Below are 19746 nucleotides of genomic sequence, written 5' to 3'. Positions count from 1 at the left end.
ATTTAAAGCTTAAAAAATAGTGTAGATCTATGAAAACTTGAATAACTTAAAAATTGACGGTCCAAAATATGTTACAAGATGCACTATATTCAAAACTTAAGATCCATTTTTTTCTTAAGTCCATGCATCTTGATGCCGAGATGATCAAAACGGTCCCTACCCATTTTTTCAAGGAAAAGTTTATATAAGGATGCAACCTTATAATGTAGAACTAGCACATAAAAAATCTATCGGAAAAAGTAGTTTTCTTGTTGAAAAACCCTTTGATTGATCATCTCGACATCGAGATATATGACCATGAAAAATAAAAGGATTTTAAGTCTAAAAAATAGTACATTTTACAACATATTATCTACACGGTCTATTTTCAAGATTTTCATATATTTATAGATCTACTTGATTTTAACTATTTTTGAAATTAAAAATTTTATAATTAAATATAAAAATAAATTTTAAGATAATCTTAAAAACATTTTACATCAAAATTATATAACATGATAAATTTTGAAGGTCCACCATACCTCTAGAGCTACGGATGCATCAGTATGCCAACTGCACCCTCTTATTCAATACATTGGGAAGTTACGGATGCATCAGTATGCCATCTGCATCCTCTTTTTCATTGGGAAGTTAGTTACATTTTGAAAGTGTTAATCGGGGATGTCAATAGGAATCGCGATGCAACCACCATGCGAAATGGCCCTGAACTTTTCCACCGCAAGAGGGGGAACTTTTTTGCCAAAACTTCTATAGTCTCTCGGGAGCAAAAAGACTTAAATTTCTTCTTAATAGCCGGCACGATAACATTAACCCCTATACACCCGTTTTCGGGCTCTTTTGGCTTCTCCGCATCAAATTTTTAGTGAGAGAAAGAAAGTAGAGATACAGACGACTGTAGGGGCGACCTGGGAAACAATGTGGAGAAGAATTGCAGTGAAGCCTGAAACCCTAGCCTCCTTTTCTCTGAGGCTATCCAATTTTTGCCCTCGCAGGGCCTTTGCGTCTTCCTCTTCATCCTGTCTTAACTCCTCTTCCCCTCCTTTCCATAGCACTGCTCCTCTTTTCTCTCAACAAGTTGCTACAGATGCTGGTAACTACTCTCTCTCTAAAACTCACTCTTTCTCTCTCTTCCTTGATGGCTATTTCTTTATATGAAATCTCATTTTTTAAATTATTCCTTTTCTTTTTCAGTTGCTCTGAATTTGTTGATGGCGTGGCTTTGATAGTCTATTGATTTGTTTGTATTTGGAATTTGGATCCTATTGTGATCGACTGCAGCAATTAATTTATGGTTGTTTGCTTGTTTGCCTTCATGGAGTTTGTATTGATTAATTGCATTTCGTGACTTAATTATAGTTAATCAGTTCTGGTTATTTGTTTTTACAGAATTTGTAGTGATTGATTGCATAGAGCTTATAAATACTTGAAAACCTTGTTATAATGGTTGCATTTCGGGTCATCTTCTATATAGAGATCGGCAATTCCTTTTTACCGAAAATGATTGTTGCTTTATTCTTAGTTTTGGCATTTTGTTGCATTTCTTCTTTGCTCAGCACTGGAATGACATGTGTGAAGTGTAATGGGGATTGCAGTTGTCTACAGATCCTGTGTATTTTTATCTTTCGCCATTATCAGTTGAATCTACACTGCTTGTTGTGATTTGTTGACTTCTATTTTCATCCTATCTCTCCGGAGACTCGTCCCCAAAAGATCGTACTTGTGTTAATTAGATTGTTGTTGATGTAGTAGTATTAGTATTTCATGTTGTTATGATTGTTTTGAATAATTATATTCTTTCGTCTTGGCGTTATCTAAATGAGTAACATGAATGAATTTTGAAAAAATGCTAAAAGTGGAATACCATTGAAGTACTTGGCTCATGCCAGTGTGTTTTAATTTCCATATTTTCCTATGTCGTGTTTGTTGTATGCATCTTCGCTTTTTAATTGTTTCTTCTGGATTTTTCTTCTTTATAAAGAGATCTTGGTTTTGCTGGAGAAGAGAAACCCCTTTGATCAAACAAAGAAATAAACACTCCAGCATTAGGGTAGACTTTTTATTCAACTAAGGGATATAGAAAATTTAGGAAATTAGGAATTCTTATTAATTTTGATAAAGAGTCAAAAAGTTAAAAGCAAAAATTCTCACGGATGATAAAATATAGTTATTCCACATGTGGAATTTAAGCATTAAGTTTGAGTTTGTTCTCATAGGCAAGCAATTCATGAACTGAAGTGAAAAAATAGAACAAAAGTTAAAAAATTTATAAAATTCTAAACATTAAAATGAGAAAACATTGTCTTACTTGGGGAGGCAATTTTTGCTCTTTGGACTCTACATGCCGTGGTAATCAAAAGTTCTCCATTGATAAAGAAAGGTCTCGATTTGCTGCGTGAATGCATCTTTCTCCTTCCTTAACGACCAAGAGAAAAAAAGAAAAGAATGCATCTTTCACTTTTCCATTAGTCTCTCCTTCGATGATTTACAAATGTACAAACTGTACCTTCTTAGGCTTTTGAGAAGAAAAGGTAAAATCCCTATCTTTTCTGATCATAGTAGCAATTTAAATTGTTTTAGACTGCCTGACTAGAATCTTTTTTTTCTTTTTCCCCCCTAAAAAGATCGGCAAGTAATTTTTCCTTGGGGAGAAGCCTAAGTAAAAAGGTGATGAATTATGGGATTTTGTTCCCTGTGGCATATGGTCTGAATTAAAAAATTTCAGTCAGAGGCCAAAGTAAAGATATCATGAAACACTTATTTTCCTTTTTTTTTTTTGATAGGTAGTTATCTTATAACATGAAGGGAGTAGAATACAATGCTTTAAAAACAACAACCATGGTTGCAATTGATCATAGCCTCACATTCTTTGTGATCCTATTTGCCAACAATCCATAAGAATATACTTTTATTTTAGTGTTTGAGGGAACAATATTTAGGATAAACATGTGTCTCTTCAAGACAAGAGTCAGTTAAATTGTAAATTGTCTTATCCATATCTTTCATGAATGATCCTCAAATAATTTCTGAATCCTGTTATTTTTCTTACAGTATATAAATCCTAAATCCTATGAATGTGTCCATCCCGTGGTTTCCTCTTAAGAATAATCAATGCTTCTGCACACCAACTCCTTATCAACAAAATTTGGTGTTCGTAGTTTCATACAACTGATTGGATCATCGAAAGTACTCTTAGAGTCTAAGAGATATGGTTAGACCTAAAATGTCTAGAATTTATCTCAATTACATACACATGAATGAGGATGAGGGAACTTGATAGTAGGTGGAAAATTAGTTTCTTATGAAGTGGATATGGAAATCAGTAGTGTCACAATTCTCAGGTTTCTTAGGAGTTTGTTCCAACAATATTTTACCAACCTCTTTTAGCTGCATTTACCTCACAGAGTTTAATTAACTTCTACATTTTCCCTTAGTACTAAAATTTCTCTAAGTTTTCCTTGTATTTCTCTCAAACTTTCATAGTTTCATTTGATTGTCAAGGCAAATTAAGGAAAAAATGACATTTTAACATTCCTATGAAAGTGAGAATGTTTTTGAAAGGGAAAGCCCATTAAAAGAACTTTGGGGTTGATTTCTGGAAACTATTGCTACAGTAAATAAAAAGCAAAATGAGCTCTAAGAGATTTGGGCAAGAGGCCAGTCTGAGAGTACCTCAGAGCATAATCCTTAGTTTAGCAAAATTTGATTTTTACAATATCCAAATCCATCCTGCTTGACGCAATTATGACTGAGCTGTGATAAATTCGTATTTCCTGAGGTTCCCTCTATGACGCAGAAGGTTACCTTCGATAGCTGAGACAGCCAACGCATTAACCACCAAATTGAGGCTAAATTTCTTTTTTAATTGGGAATTTTATGGAGCCTCTTTTACCTTTGAGGATTCAAAATGAGGAGATCAAACAACAATGCAACAAATTTGGACTTTGTGAATTGATTTGGATTTCCTTGGAAGATATGGGCTTTGTTTGTAGTTTTTAGTTCGATTGCATTTATCATATGTACTATAAGAAGCTCTATGATTAAACCTATTAAGTTCTTTTATGACCTTGGCATTTGAACTTATTCTGTACAAGTCAGTTATCTTTTTGGTCATTCTTGAGTTTTACTTTGTGGGATGCCATTCTGCAGGCCATTTTTTCTCACAAAAACTTCTCCAGTGTTGCATGACCCCTTACTGTCATTTTGTTTCCAATCAACAGTCATTACTATGTGTTTTATTATAAAATGCAACTAGAATGTCTGGACAATTTGGAAAGCTGAGGGAGTGCGTAGGCTTTCTCTGCTAATTTTGCTATTGCATTAGTGGTTTTTCCAGGTATTTGTTGCCTCATTAAAGTTTAGGGCTTAGGCATGCATTATAATTATGCTCTTTTTCCTCTTCTTTGTCTTGTTCTTTTAGAACCAGTGGCCTTTATATGAGTTTTTCTACGAGAATTTGATGGCGCAATACCCAAACTATCCTTTTTCTTTTTTTTTTTTTATCCTTAAGGTTTTCTGGTATATAATGTAATGATTTATCCTTATCTCAATACTCCCTGAGACAATTTATAACATTGCAGAAAATACTCTGTCAAAGGGTAAACAGAGAGTGGAAGATGTTATGCCAATTGCAACTGGGCTTGAGCGAGAGGAGCTAGAAGCTGAACTTGAGGTTTGTTTTCTCAAGACACCTGAGGGACTTTTTTTGGGAAACTTAGTCACCTGATGGACTTATGTTCACTCTTATTTTGTATGGATCATCTTACAATTTTCTGTGCTGCTTACAGGGGAGAAAACGATTTGACTTGGATCCTCCAACTGGTCCATTTGGTACCAAGGTGAGTTGGGTGTTTTTGTTTGTGATATTGAGCACTGCCTACTCTATTGATCTTTTGAGTTCTAAGTGGTTTCTGTACCTTCATTAGAACAAATTGTTGAAGGCCGCTAATAAAATTGATATTTCTTATAAATTTTAGCTCCAATAGTTAATGATTTTTTACTTGAAGCTATTGCTAATCGGGGTACATCTCTCCTTCATTATTGCTTTGAAAACTATGTTGTTTTCTCTTGCTCTAGTTCTTCCTTAATCTGGGTTATAGAAAGGGCCTGATGGAACATTAGCTGAACATTTCTTTTCTTAGTGACATTGACCGCATCTTTTATTATGATTGGGACAATTGCTGTAATTCCATGCTCTTTCTACTTTGTTCATCTTATTTAGTTCTCTATGTTAGTGAAAATTGATAGTTCTAATAAATTTTAGCTCCAAGCAGTAACGATTTCTAAATTACTTCATGTGAATTTGTCGTTAATTGGGCTAAATTTTAGCTGCATGTTCTTTCTACTTTGTTGATCTTATTTAGTTCTCTATGTAACTTCACTAGGAGAATTGTTCGACATTTAGTGAAAATTGATAGTTACTAATAAATTTTAGCTCCAATCAGTAATGATTTGTAAATTACTTCATGTGAATCTGTCATTAATCGGGCTAAAATTTCCTTATTATCGCTCTGAACATTGTTGTTTTCTCTTGCTTTAGTTCTTCCTGAGTCCAGATTACAGAAAAGGTCATAAATAAGTCTGTCTTGACTTGCTCATGGTCAATTTGCTATTTTTATTAGATTTTGTGTATAAAGGCTCGAGTCTGGCTGATGTTAACATTTCTCTAAAAATAAAGGCTCGAGTCTGGCTGCAGCAATGTACTATGCCATGAACTTTGTGTGGATTCACTATTTATGAAATTTTATTCAACAGACTCATCTTCTGATGTCTACATTTACGGCTAGCGTGACGGTAATTCTCATATGTAAATGTATAGAATCAGTTTTACTCATTGAATCATTTCTTCTGATCTTTTTACTCTGAGACTGCCCCCTTCAGATTGATAATGGTGAGAAAGGTCTAATTTAATGGTGTTTATATTCACATATCATCCAAATATTAGGCATCATTTGTGAGTTATTTCTGAATTTATTTGAAAGTTTATTTTATGGCTAAAAGGTGCTACTTGGATAAGCATGGTTTCCATAGTTACCAGGATTCTCCCAAGCATCGTTTTCAGGGATCTCGCTCAAGCGCTTCGAATAGGGATATCTATGGGATCTCAATCGCTACTTTTTGGGATCTCGATCCCCACCTTTTAAGGACCACTCCTAGCCACTCAAAGGGGCACCAAGAGGCCAAGAAGATGATTTATATGGATATTAGTTGCAACTATAATCTGTTATCGTAATGCTTTTGGATGTTGTAAAGTGTAAAATTGCAAATAAAGCAGCATGCGATGTTTTTGGATGTTGTAAAGTGTGACTTTGTAAATAAAGCAGCTTGAATTGTTATCTGTTGCCACGATATGCTGCATCATAATTTTTTGGTTGTATTTTGAGGGATTGTTATTACATAAAACTTCACATGAAAGGAATATAAAAATATGACTGATTAATTAAATAAAATTTATTAATAAATAAAATTTAATTAATAGTTATTACTTCTTACTGTCCATTTTTTTGTGTGGCTATTTTTTATGGTATTTTGTGGGATTACTGGATTTTTAATTTTTAAATTAGTTTTCTAATTTTTAACTTTTTAATTACTAATTAAAAAATTGTATTGAATGCGCACTTGACCTAGGAGCTTCCTGCATATGTCGATCTGTTGCTCATGCTGCCATTCCTGCCTGCACTCCCACTCCCGCTTCTGCTTCTGCTCCAAGCAAACTTTGATGGTGTCACTTTTTTGTCCTGGTTCTCGTCTAGAGCAAGTGTGTTGTCCCTGTTTGCCTGATGTTTACGCTTTTTCTTCTTGATTCTTATCAGTTGGATTTTGTATAGGCATCAGGATTTTTTTTAATTTATAGGAAGGTTGGGTAGAAATGGAATGTTACCCTTGAGAAATAGGCATCAGTCAAACTTGTCAATTTTCACCTTTGATGGTAGTGGCTGCTAACTTGATTGCCTGCCACTTTCTGCGTGCTTTGTATTGAGAAATTGGCTCATAGAGATTGAACATGACAATATGGGAACTTGGCATGCTGACATACTGTGATGAGCTAACTCCATTGAAGTGCTTTTGAGCCACAATTTACAGAAATGTTTTTTTGTCATGTTGGTCTGCTGTTGATGCTGTGATGGTCAATGGTTTGATCTTTGACATTTGTGTTGCCTAATAGTTGTTGTGAAGATTTTGAAACTATGGGAATCAACTTCAGAAAGATCAATGGTGAAGATTTCTTTTTCTCCATATTGCTAGCAAGATCATGGTTAGCTACGAATGCAAAGTATGTCTCCAGCTTTTATGCTTGTAAGCATCATGATGCATATGACATTAATCAAGTGACTAATACTCAGTGATTTCTTTTTGCCTTGTGTGAATACTTGGATGTGATGCCTTTTTGCCTACACGCATTGTTCACATGCATTAAATATGATGTCTTGAAGAGAGATAGTGGAGGAAGAATTGGTGGAGGACGAAAATGTGATACCTCTGAATGCCATGAAGCGCGTTTCAGATGTTCAATGTTGTCTTGGATTCCATCTCTATTTGTGGTCTCTTGTGACTCCAATTAAATAACATCTGGATCATATGAAGCATATGTCATAACTGACCCATACAAGGTCACCCAATATTAACCAATTTTTCTGATAGAATCGAAACATTTGCAGCTTATATAGTCTATGCAGTTGCATGGTTTTTATCTCTTTCTTTTTAAAAAAATGATTAGTTACTTGAATGATGCAGCTTCCCAGGTTGTTAATAAGACCTGTAGGACTAGGATTAGTTGTAGTGGGGAATTCAGGGTTTTATTCTATCAACCATGGTTGCAATGAGGAGCAGAGGAAGTTCACACTTGAATGATTTTTTTGGCATGGACTGACGCCTTGGACAGTCAATCTTCTCATTTAAATGAGGTTTCTGGCATGGAATGAGGCCTTGGCCAGTCACATCGCTGGTGGTTTTATCATGGGTCTCACTAGAAATGATAAATTCTGACTCCAACTAAACAAAATCTGGATCATGTGAAGCATAGGTCGTAACCTACCCATAGAAGATGCTTCTAGGACCCAAAGTTTCTAAATTCTAACCAATTTTATTGATAGAATCGAAACATCTGCAGCTCGTAGAGACTATGTGGTCCCATGGTTTTTGTCATTTCCTTTAGGAAAGATGATTAGTCTCTTGTATGCTACAGCTGCCTAGTTTGTTAATAAGACCTATAGGACTAGGATTAGTTGTAGTGGGGAACTCAGGATTTTATGTTCTTCTGTCAACCATGGTAGCAGTGAGGAGCAGAGGAAGTTCACACTTGAATGACTTTTTTTGCATGGAATGAGGCCACTTAATCTCCTCATTTAAATGAGGTTTTTGGCATGGAATGAGGCCTTGGACCGTCACATCGCTGGTGGTTTTATCATGTTTCTCTCTAAAAATGATAAAGTTTAGACAATTATGTTACAAGAATTGTTATTGTACTCTTTAGAGTATATCAGGTTGCCAGTTATGCAATGGGGTAGCTGAAGTAGTGATAGGCAATTTTCAAAAAGACGGATTCGGGCGTCTAGGCGGTTTGGGTGCCTGGCTGCTTAGGCCGTTGGGCGGGCGCCTAGAGACAGGGAGCCCTTACCAAAATCAAACAACCCCCACCCCGCCACCCCAAACATCGTCCAAGTTAGAAAAAAATTCAATTAATCATCAAAAAAATCAATTTTTTAATTACAAACATGTTAATATATCGTAAAAGAAAAAATACATGATTTATAACATAATATGTTGTAGCAAAATAAAATCAAAACAATCAAAACCCTTATTCAAATATGATAATATTTTGAAAATATCAAAATGAAATCAATCTCGGTGCAACCCTCATCTATTGGGTCGCCAAAAGTTCTCAAAATCAACTACTAGAAGCTCCAAATCCACTTTCGAACTATTTTGCCTTCATTTTGGGAAGAAATCGAATAAATAAAAATTTATCGATCTTTCGATAACTCACAAAAGAGTGGTTTTTGAGGGGTTTTTCTCACCTTAAAGGCCACAAATTTTCTATTGGGGGTTTAGAATACTCCCTAAAACCCTTTTCCCCCCATTTTAGGGGGGAAAAAATTAAATATTTTACCCTCACCGATGGGTTTTTTTTTTTTGTTCTTTTTCCACCTGCCCTCAAGTTGTCACGGGGCGGCGCTTAGGCAGGCGCCTAGACAATAACGCCTTGGCGGCACCTTGACTGCCTAGGCGGGCACCTAGAAGCAGGGTGCATAAGGACCTTGCCCATACTGCGCCTAGGCGTTTTTTGATTTTTTTTGCTTAGGCGGCCCTCCTAGGTGGTCGGGCAGTTGAATTTTCGAACTGTGGTGATGGGTACTGCACCACACATTTTACTGATCTGTCGGAGTAGAAAAGGACTGAGCGATTTGTCTTGAATTATACTTGCCTTGGGATCCTTTATTAGGTGCATGGCTAATGTGATGAATTTCTTCTTTGGCTGGAACATGTGGTGCTGAGCCTAACTCAAACCCAGAGGCTAGGCCAGCCTTCCAGTACACATACACAAAAGGGAAATGAAGCCAAGCAAACACACAAGCACACATGAGATCCAAGAGGGCCAATGTCTGCTTCTATTGCTTTTGACTTGATTTTTATATAGCACTGAATGCACCTCAAGACTCTGTGTATGCAAGAGAGGAAGGAGAGGCAGGGTGGGGGATGCTGAAATCCACTCTTTGGGCCATTAATGCTCCACACTTGGCTGGATGATGCTCGTTCAGTCATGCGCGAGTGTCATAAACCATATAATTAGGGGTGGAAACAGGTCAAGTCCAAGTGACATGGACCTCGACCCGGACCTGGGTTGGGTCCAAGTAAAGACAAAAATATTTTATATATTATTTAGTATTATGTTTTATATTTTTTATATGTTTTATACCGGGGTTGGTTGACAGGACCCGACCAGATAGGGTCCATCTAGACTCAAACCTAGACCTGACTCTGGGTCGGGTCCAATCATTTGGACCTAGACCCGACCAGCTGGGTCCAAAACTTGGACCTGGACCCAGAACTAGTTCAGGTAAACTTGTCGGGTCAGCAGGTCAACCCGACCTGATTGCCACCGCTACATATAATCTCGCAAGGTCACATTATCTGTAACTCACCCATTCACATATCGCCAATTGGCATTACTTACATCAAGCCTGTGGTTGTTGCGTGATATGAATCTAATGCTCGACTATTGGATCCATGCACTCAGCTTAGGTGCCACAAAGCCATTCCCTAGTGCTTGACACTCATACTCCATATTGGGCCATATCAGGTCGTTCTTGATGTTGATTGGCCTTAAGCCTACTGCTTATTGCACTTGTAGTCCTCCAAATCCCATCAACAAGCTACACTACCGAATGGTCGTGCGCAAGGCCTAACACTGAGGGTTTTTTCATTTAGCTGCTTCCTCTTATCTGTCCTTGGCTGTTGAGGTTTTATGTATACAAGGATAGGATGTCTTGGGACCAGCGAACACCTCTCATTCAACCTTGCTAGTTCATAATACTTCCTTGCTAGGTCAGGTATATCTAATATGGACTAGCTAGTGAAGTCCGTACAGGAGGTGTAGGTCATTTTAATTTTGGACATGGTTTCTATGAGTCCATGTAGAAATGAGTCACCTCTTTCTTTCTGCCCTCTCTCCTTCACCTAAAACCCTCTCTCTCTAACTTTATTTCTGCCCTCTCTCCAACCAACCAACCCACTAAACTTCCTTTTCTATATCCAAACCGCAGTTCTCCTTATACCCAAATACACCAAATGCCCACCTTCTCTCTCTCTTCTGCTTTCTCTCTGTTTTTCTCTTTTTCTTGTTAAGAGTACTCTTTGTACTCTCTTTCCTTATTTTCTCCTTTCCCCTCCTCTCCCCTCTCGTCTCTTCTATCCCTTTTTCTCTTCTCTACTCTAATAGCTGACCAGAGATTGCACCTCATAGCTGCTAGCAACTTGCTCTTTCTAAGTACAGTTTTATGTCCCCACATGGTCGGTAATTTCTCTCTTCTCGTTTTCATAACTCTAATACTTTCTCCTTCTCTCATTCTTTCTATTCTCTCCTCTCGCTTCTTATATCCCTTTCTCCTCTCTCCCCTCTCTTTTCTTACAGTAGTCCAGAGATTGCATGGTGCAATCAAGGCTACCTCGCCCCATCTTATTTCTCCTAGTTCTCTCCTGTCATCTCTCTTCTCTCCATACTTCTGCAACCAATTGGTAGTCGTCTTTAGACTACATAGCGCTATTGGTGGCTTCTCCTTCGACAGTCGGAATAGTAGTGTGATGGTTTTTTAGGGCCAGTGTATTAAAAAGCGCTGTGCGGTTCCTAGGCGGCCTAGGGGGTCCAAGCAGCCCAACGCCTAGGCGGGCGTTCAGAACCTAGGCGGCTGCCAGTTAAAATTTGAAAAAAAGTAAAAACCATACCAAATTACCAATATAATACCATATTCCAAGTTGAAAAAAAAAGATAGACGTTGAGAAGAGAATTTTGATAATTTATATTGTTAAAACAGTAAATTGTAAAACCATACAAGTGTAGGTAGGATATAAAAGTCAACACTCAACACAATTAAAATTTAGAAAATATACAGTATAACAAAAGTCAACACTCATGACTCAACACAACAGTCAATAGACTCAACACTCGACACCAAGAGGCAAGAGTCTTCAGTCGTCGTCGTCATTATCGTCATCATCATCATCATCATTAGAAATAATATCAATAGGGCAAGCCTCTTCATATGCATTAGAGTCGAGGCCATCATCATCAGAGTCATCTCCCACTTCAATATAATGCTCGCCCTCCTCTGTTTCTTCAGAATCTACCTCTTCCTCCTCCTCTTCCTGTACCTTCCTCTTACTAGTTTGTGCTGATGAGGCCCTAGCTTGGCTGCTCTACCCCTTTCTTTATACTTCTCTGAACTCAAATATTGTATAATTTCCTCTTTAGTAGCCTCATGAACATTTTTACAAGGGGCAACATCCCCCTTAATACCGACAAGGTGTCTTTTAAATCGGTAAATGCCCCTATTAGTATCTTTTCCACAATAATTACATTTAATACGATTTTTATCACTTGGATTCCGGTTATAACCATACTTCCAACCCGGTTATAACCATACTTCCAACTCGGATCACCACTCCGTCTAGAACCTGAAGACGATGCTTCCATAGAACAAGGCTTATTTTCATCATTTTTTGGTTCTACAAATTTCAGAAGATGTCTAATCTCATCCTGAACTGCTTCAGGAACCTTTGTACAAGAAAGCAACATTAGCTCTAAAACCAGCAAGGTGTTTTTTGAATCGGCTAATACCCCCATTGGTATCTTTTTCACAAAAATTACACCTTTTACAATTTTTATCATTTGGTTTTGGGTTGTACCTATACTTCCAACCCGGATCACTTTTTCTAGGAGTAGCAGAAATAGATCTATGACAAGGATTTTGTTCTTGTTTTTGTTTTACATAACTTATAAATTGCTTAATCTCCTCTCTGATAGCTTCAGGAACATTTTTACATGGGGCAACATCCCCCTTAATATCGGCAAGATGTTTCTTGAACTGGTTTATGCCTCTTTTTGTATATTTCTCACAAAAATTGCATCTAATGCAATTTTGTCATTTGGATTTGGGTTGTATCCATATTTCCAACCCGGATCTCCATTCCGACTAACTCCTGAAGAAGACAGCTCAAAATAAAACAAGCAATCTAAAAAATGCACTTACTTTGGTTGCTCGAACTCCAAACTTTGAGAAATACTTTGATGATTCGATCCAATGAAATGTAGTTTTTTGGAGGTTTCTTTCTCTCTAAAAGGGTTTCTTGTGGGTTTAGGTTTCAAATGAACTTAAAATCCATCTTTTTAAACTTTTATATCTTGAAAAAAAAGAAAAAAAAAAAAAAACTTTTCCACCTCTGGGCGAGGCGCAAGCCTTGGGCGGCCGCCCGGGGACCACTGCCCAGCTTGGCCGCCTAGGCCTGGGTGATGTGCTCAGGCCTTCTGGACTGCCTAGGTGGCCACCTAGGCGCTAGGCAGTCCATTTTTTTTGAACGATGTTTAGGGCCAGGTCAAGATAGTTAGGAAATAGAGGGGATTGGCACTTTCGGGGTAAAAAGTTGTTGGATAGTTTCTAAGGATTTCAGGACGATGAATGTCTACTGGATAGCCTCTCACCAGTAGCTGGAGCCCTCATTGTGCACCACAATATTTCAGTTTATTTTTTATCGTGTCTCCTTACCTCCCCAACATCACCCCTTCTTACCTCTCCGAGATGCTCCACCTACAAGCAAAGGAAGCAAATTAGAATGTCGGCTAAGTTGCTTCACCTCCAAGCAAAGGAAGCAAATAAGAATGTCGGTTTCTTAGTTTGCACCAAAACAGTCAGTAGATGAAGGCAATTGAAAGCTTGCCAGTCAAAAGCATAGTCTCGTTACATAAGTTTTTTGGGATATTGTCGAATATTGTATTTCTTTTATCCCTTTTTTTCTTCCTTCCTTTTGCTATGTACATCTCCCTCTTTCTCCCTCTTCTCTTACTACTGTTTATTTGAGCACCCAACTTGTGGGAGTGCCATTTTTAGTTTATAGCCAAATGTGTTATTTCTATTTATTTTGTATTATTTCTATTTATTTACGAAGTTAACATTTCTCCGCAAAAAAGAGTCACCTCTTAACTATCTATTTTTGAGATGGATTTTTGGACCTAATTTGTAAGGACATGTAATCTCTAACACTGAGATCATGAATAGGAAAAATAAATAAATTTTGAAAATTTAAAATAATAATTCTATTAAGAAAACACTTGGACTGTTAGTTTCAATTATTTTTAGATGGACCACCTATTTGCATCTATGTTTAAGATGGTTGCTTATACTTCAGCGACTGCAAATGTAGTAATGCGGTCCCCGCCGCATGAAACAATTTTCCTTTACTTTTTCCTATAGCCTAGGGGGGCTCTTGCACGCCTCTCTTAGCTTTGCATAAATGAAGCCAAGACTGGGGTCCAAGAAATACATTCAAAGCTACCCATGTTTCTCTTGCTCTTTATTAATGCCAATTTTTAAATGTTTTACCATTTTTTTTATAAAATATCTTTGTTCTCTCTTTTTGAAAAACTTAGTCTGTCTTTTTTACTGAAACCAAACTAGAATAAGCCTTCTTTCTACCGAAATCTAAAAACCATGCCATCTCTCTCTCCATGCAATTCTTTGCCCTAGGACTTGGGTTTGTGTCCTGTGAGAGAGAGAGAGAGAGAGAGAGAGAGAGAGAGAGAGAGAGAGAGAGAGAGAGAGACTTTACTGCTTTTTGAGTTGAGGGATCTTTCTTTTTCTCTTTCGAAACCCAAAAGGGCCTTTCTCTCTAAGTTTCTGTCTCTCTACATTTCTGTCACATATGAGATCAAAGCAGTCCAATATTAAGGAGGGAGAAACAAGTTGAGTTATCGGGAAAAAGTAGACTAGAGACTAGAGATATTTTATAACAAAATTGTAAAACATTTTGGTGACATTAGCGAACAGTAAGAGAAACTTGGGTCTTTAGACCAATGTTCAAAAATTCGGCCACCCAGCCACCTAGGCGGCCAAATTCCTAAATTGCCTAGGTGGAACTTAGGCGAGGCACCTAGGCGGCTTGTGTTTAGGTGCCTGCTTAAGCGGTCAATTCACCGCCTCGATAGAGGTTGCCAAGGGCGAAGGAATGCCCTCGTCTAGGTCAAAGTTAGTAATCCTCCCCCCCCCCACCAAATAAAAGGGGGTTAAAGGGTTTTGGGGGGCAGTTTCAAGCATCACAACCTAATCCGTGGCCCTCTTAGAGACATTAGAACTGAACTCCCTGAAAACCTCGAATCGTGGGTTTTTTGGAGCTTCCAGTAGTCGATTTTGAGGATTTTTTGTGACCCAATAGACGAGGTTTGCACCGGCATCGATTTGGTTTTGATATTTTTAAAGCATTATCATATTTTAATAAGGGTTTTGATTTGTTTTTGCTATAATGTATTATGTTGTGAATTTATTTATTTTTCTGTTACTTTTTTTTCCCTTTTATTATATGTTTGCATGTTTGTAGTTGAAAGATAGGACTTTTTTGTGATTAATTGAATTTTTCCTCATTTGGACGAAGAAATTGGGCCTCTATTGGATTCTTTTATGAATGGTGGATTCCTTTTTCGTACAATTTGTCATGTTTTGATATTTTATTGTTATTTTTTTTACTTTATTTGATAAATTAATAATTATGTTATATCTTCTTATGTGATGGTATATATGATAATTTTTTTAGATTGACATCATATACTCATTGTTTCTTGGGACTAGGGTGTCGGTAAAACTAACATCTTATATGTTCATTTAAAACTTATATCGAGTTTCTTATGTTTTTTATATCTTCATTTAAAACTTAAATCGAGTTTCTTATGTTTTTCTTGATTTAAAACTTATATCGAGCATTCATTTAAAACTTAAGGTCCACTGTTCTTGGGCGGGCGCTTGGCTGCCCGAGCGGCCATGCGCCACAAAACGCCTAGGCCTTGCATGCGATTTTTTGAACATTGCTTTAGACATGGTAGTTAACATTCTAAGATATTAACCAACGAGGCATGCCTATTTACTCAATAGTTATATACTCTAAGGTTATATGTAATAGCTTGGGTTTGTCGGGTTTTAGGGGACTAGCCCCATAAGCAATTGGGTCTGAGTTCCTAGGCATTGAGCCCAGACCACGGATCTAATATGGGGGAGCATAGCCCTTGGCCTACATGGTCCATTGTCACTACTGTAGAGATCAAATTGGACAAGAGATCATGACTCTTGTTCATAGGATCCTAATGAATTTGGAGAGGTCGACATGTGGTAATGCAAGATATTAAACAACCTTGTGTAGCATATGAATCACATCATCCACCTTGCTTAGAGGGGCTAAGATTATCAATTGAATATAATGCCTGTGATTTTGTAGATTAGACACCTTGAGGCTAAGGGTGGCAGTAGGTCTGGTCGGTTCTGTCTGGACCCAAAAAGAATATTATGGGACCTGGACCCTAACCTAGCTGGGACCCGACCGGACTTGGACTTGGACCCGAGAATATAATGTGGGACCTGGACCCGACCCAAAACTCAAAATGTCTATATATTTAAATATATTTTATAAATTGGGACCAAAAAATATAACGTGGGGCCTGGACTCATACTTGGACCGGGACCTGTATAGTGTTCGGATCCAAGGTTTGGACCTGGATCCGAGCCACTAGGTCCAATTGTTGGACCCATACCCGGACCTGGGTTAGGTCTACCCGTCGGGTCTGGGTCCATTGCCACCCCTACTTCAGGCTCTATCGAAGGACTCCAAAGTCGGATGAAAGATGATGCAAATAGATATTATCCACTTTGAGATCTACATCTATGGATTTTCAGTACTTCATTGGCCAGAACTCTGTATGGATTTATTCCCTAGCAAACTTTTGCCGTTAAATGGTGAATTCAAAGTTCTAAACAAGGCTTTCATTGGCTCGTCATGCTTATCAGAAAGAGATTGAGTTAGTGGATCCTAGCCATTCATCGTTTTCTCCAATGAACAACACTTATGTGGTGCCAAATAATCCTTTCTAGAAGCCCTAGAACACTACCTTAAAGCATCTGTTCTCTCAGCTGTAAAACCCACAAGGCAATTTTCTCTCCCTTGCTTCTCTGTCTCTCATATACATGCACACACACACACACACACACACACAATATACATATACACACACACACACACACACAAAGGATATCAACAAAAATCCCAATCGCTACTATTCCCTTCTCTGAGCTAGCATGTCTATTGAAGCCCCTAATTGGTTTTATCTTTTAATGACCAAAATTTGTTGTGAAACAATTCAATATAGAGAACCAGTAAATGAAATGAAATATCCATAAATTGATGTGCAACTCAGTGTGGAGGACTGTTTACATCATCATACATGCAACTATTGAATGTCTCAGGGTGCCTTCTTTTGAAAATTGTGGGAGGCCTATTGTTAAACTCACTCCTTCACCTCATGTTTGCTTGCTAAATATGGTGCGTGGGCACCTCAATTGGTGATAAAACAAATTTGGAATGACCCACAAGTCCTGTATGGATTTGTAAAAATTTGAGCTGTTTGGTTTTGTATCGTAGAGGACTTTTTTTGAGCTGATAAACTTATGAGGGGTATTGGCTAGTCTCAAGACGTTCCGTTGTTGTGTACACGAGGCCTTGGCAGCCAAGTGTATGTGAGAGCGGAGTATGCCAATGAGCCATAGACCCTTGGTGCCAGCATTTTGTTGTTGTTTGTTGATGAGGCTTAATGGTGGGACTTGGTGGACTACTAAGAACATGGACATGAGGTGTATATGGTAAACCGACCAGCGTGATCTGAGAGGACATGAGCCTACATGGCTCATGATATGGTCATTGATCTATGTGCAAAGGTCATTGCTAACATGGCACCTGGGTTGGGGAGGTGTATTGACTAGTAACTATCTGGTTATATTGTGTAATTTCCCTAGGCATGAGCTTATGCAACGGTCATGGGTCACATGGACTGGGTGGTACACTGGTGTGACCTTGCAACACCTATGCATGTCTGTAGGTGCATGCATTTTGCACTAATGAACCATTGAGTGCATTCACTAAGTCCAGTAAACCCCCCCTTCTATGAATTGGTGCGCTATAAATGGAGGGGGCTTGATTCGGTGACCTCCAAATCATATAGTGGCAGTAAAGGAGGTCAGGCCTTGTTTCTTTCTTTTCTCTTGTTAATTGGGGACTTGGTTAGAATGGAACTCTGGACGTCACATTGCGACACCGGCTACCCTGACCACCTCTGCCTAAAGCCTGTAGTGGCAGTGATGCTGGTGTAGGCCTTAAGGGCCATAAAATTGACAGGTGAATATATGGGTGCGTACTCGGATTGCTCCTTGCCCAGACTTCTAAGGGGCATCTGCTGCAATATGCTGTGCAAGTGTATAGAATGAATAAAAGCAGGCCTCTTTCTTAATACTTACCATGCATACTGTGGGATTTTTCCCTATCTCATGTATGTTGTGTTCTTAGGTTATGTTAAAAACCCTTGCTAACCTCCTATACTTCATTCAAGGAGTCCTTTCATAGCAAATTAAGGCTTCAATAAAGATCTTTCAATATCCGGCAACCAAAACTGCTCTTTATAATTTTTGATAAAGCATGATAAAAGGATTTAGCTAATAAAAAGCTTGATGGTATCGGAGAGCAAATTATGCTCGGTCTGTGGTCTGAACTACTAAAACCATCAAACTAGATGCAAATGGTAGGGAGGGAGGATTCCCTGAAAAAATGCTTTGATGTTTTATTGACAATAAAAGTCTAGCCAATAAAATACTTTGTTGACGATAAAAATGAGGCCTCTTCCTCATGATGCACAGACGAACCCCCATGATACCGATCTTCCACCCCCTTACCCTTATCTCTCCCACGCCAACTATTCTCCCAAAACAGATCAACTCAACTTTAACACTTCCCAACCTATACCAAAAATACATAAACTGGATTATACCAGCTTCCAATCACACCGCGAATGTCCCAAAACCAACAATACCCATGTCCCCTTTCCCTAACTTCCCCCACACCAACTACTGCTCCATATCATAATCTCGCCCATTCCAGCCACAGCGTAAACCTAATCCCACTCAATGGTATTCCATCTCAAATGGGCTCAATACCCTGTCATTAATAGGGGTGTTCTGCCCACGAAGAGACAATGTCAAAGGTATCGAAAGATGGAGCAATGAAAATTGGAATGAACCAAATTCAGGATGCCAGAAGGATGCAATTCTGTTCTTCTTCCCCACTGTGACCTTTGCAAAGGCTGCCTTATCTACCCTCCCATTTAAAGTTGCCATGTTAAAGCTACCCCCTAGTCTGAAAACATCGATGCAGTAGAAAATAGAAGATATGGATCATTTCCACAAACATCCCTTTGCACACATGGCCCCCGGAAACATTTAAAGAAATTGGCGACTGATGTGGAGAATTTGAAACCTTGGGCATGCGATGCCTTTGAGAGAACGCCTCTTACAACATCACCAAGGAGCCCAAGCGGACCATGATTTGGGGGACCTGATTTCACAAGAGTGGTGAACCATGGTGATATCAAGGTGCACAGGTAGGGCAAGTCATAACCGTAGATGTCCACTCCAATACGCCATGATCATCTACGTTTTCCAAAACCAAGGGGACTATGAGCACAACTCAAAGAAACTTGAGAGCCAGCCTTGGCCTTTGCCAATCAACGAATCCAAAACTGCCGAAGACCAGAATTCCCCTTATCAACATCAATGGCCCACACCTAACCCCACTCAAAACGAGCCCCTGCACGTGGCAGAACATCTCATGGTATTCCCACTGAGATAGCAATTAGCCTTATCCCACATGCCCACACAGCTGTCGCACCTAATTCAAACCTGAATTTCACATTTCAACAGAGTTGTTCACACACGACCCAATTCCTTAGCCTACAATCAACCTTAATTTCACATTCTAATTCCTTTTGTTGCGCCCTGTCGAGCTTCTCCTTCCTTTGACGATCTAATCCATAGACATCGTCCCTCGGCCCCCATCTCATGAACCCCAAACACATGTCGACCTCCTCTATATCCGATGCATACATGGTAGCAAACATAAACCCCACAAACATTAGCCCTAAACCACCCAACAGTACCCATGGTTTACACCACCCAA

General features: G+C 38.5%; 1 protein-coding gene across 2 annotated transcripts in view; it reads left to right on the top strand.

The window, feature by feature from the left end:
* Positions 1-839: 839 nt before the first annotated feature.
* Positions 840-19746, top strand: part of LOC18431713 (Rubredoxin-like superfamily protein) — a 31217-nt gene continuing 12310 nt past the window's right edge. Inside the window, exons 1-4 of one of the 2 annotated variants that reach the window (XM_088866453.1) lie at positions 840-1090; positions 4578-4669; positions 4785-4835; positions 5752-5790. In XM_088866453.1, the coding sequence (XP_088722579.1) occupies positions 916-1090; positions 4578-4669; positions 4785-4835; positions 5752-5790 (357 nt within the window). In that variant the 5' untranslated portion in view covers positions 840-915. The remainder of the gene's footprint in view (positions 1091-4577; positions 4670-4784; positions 4836-5751; positions 5791-19746) is intronic. The other variant, XM_011624110.3, reaches the window with a different exon arrangement.

Source organism: Amborella trichopoda, chromosome 5 (genome assembly GCF_054954075.1).
Source record: "Amborella trichopoda isolate Santa Cruz 75 chromosome 5, AtrichopodaSantaCruz75HAP2 v2.0, whole genome shotgun sequence".
In the NCBI taxonomy this organism is placed as follows: Eukaryota; Viridiplantae; Streptophyta; class Magnoliopsida; order Amborellales; family Amborellaceae; genus Amborella; species Amborella trichopoda.
Note: the sequence above shows the minus strand (reverse complement) of the source record. Positions and strands in the feature narration are given on the sequence as shown.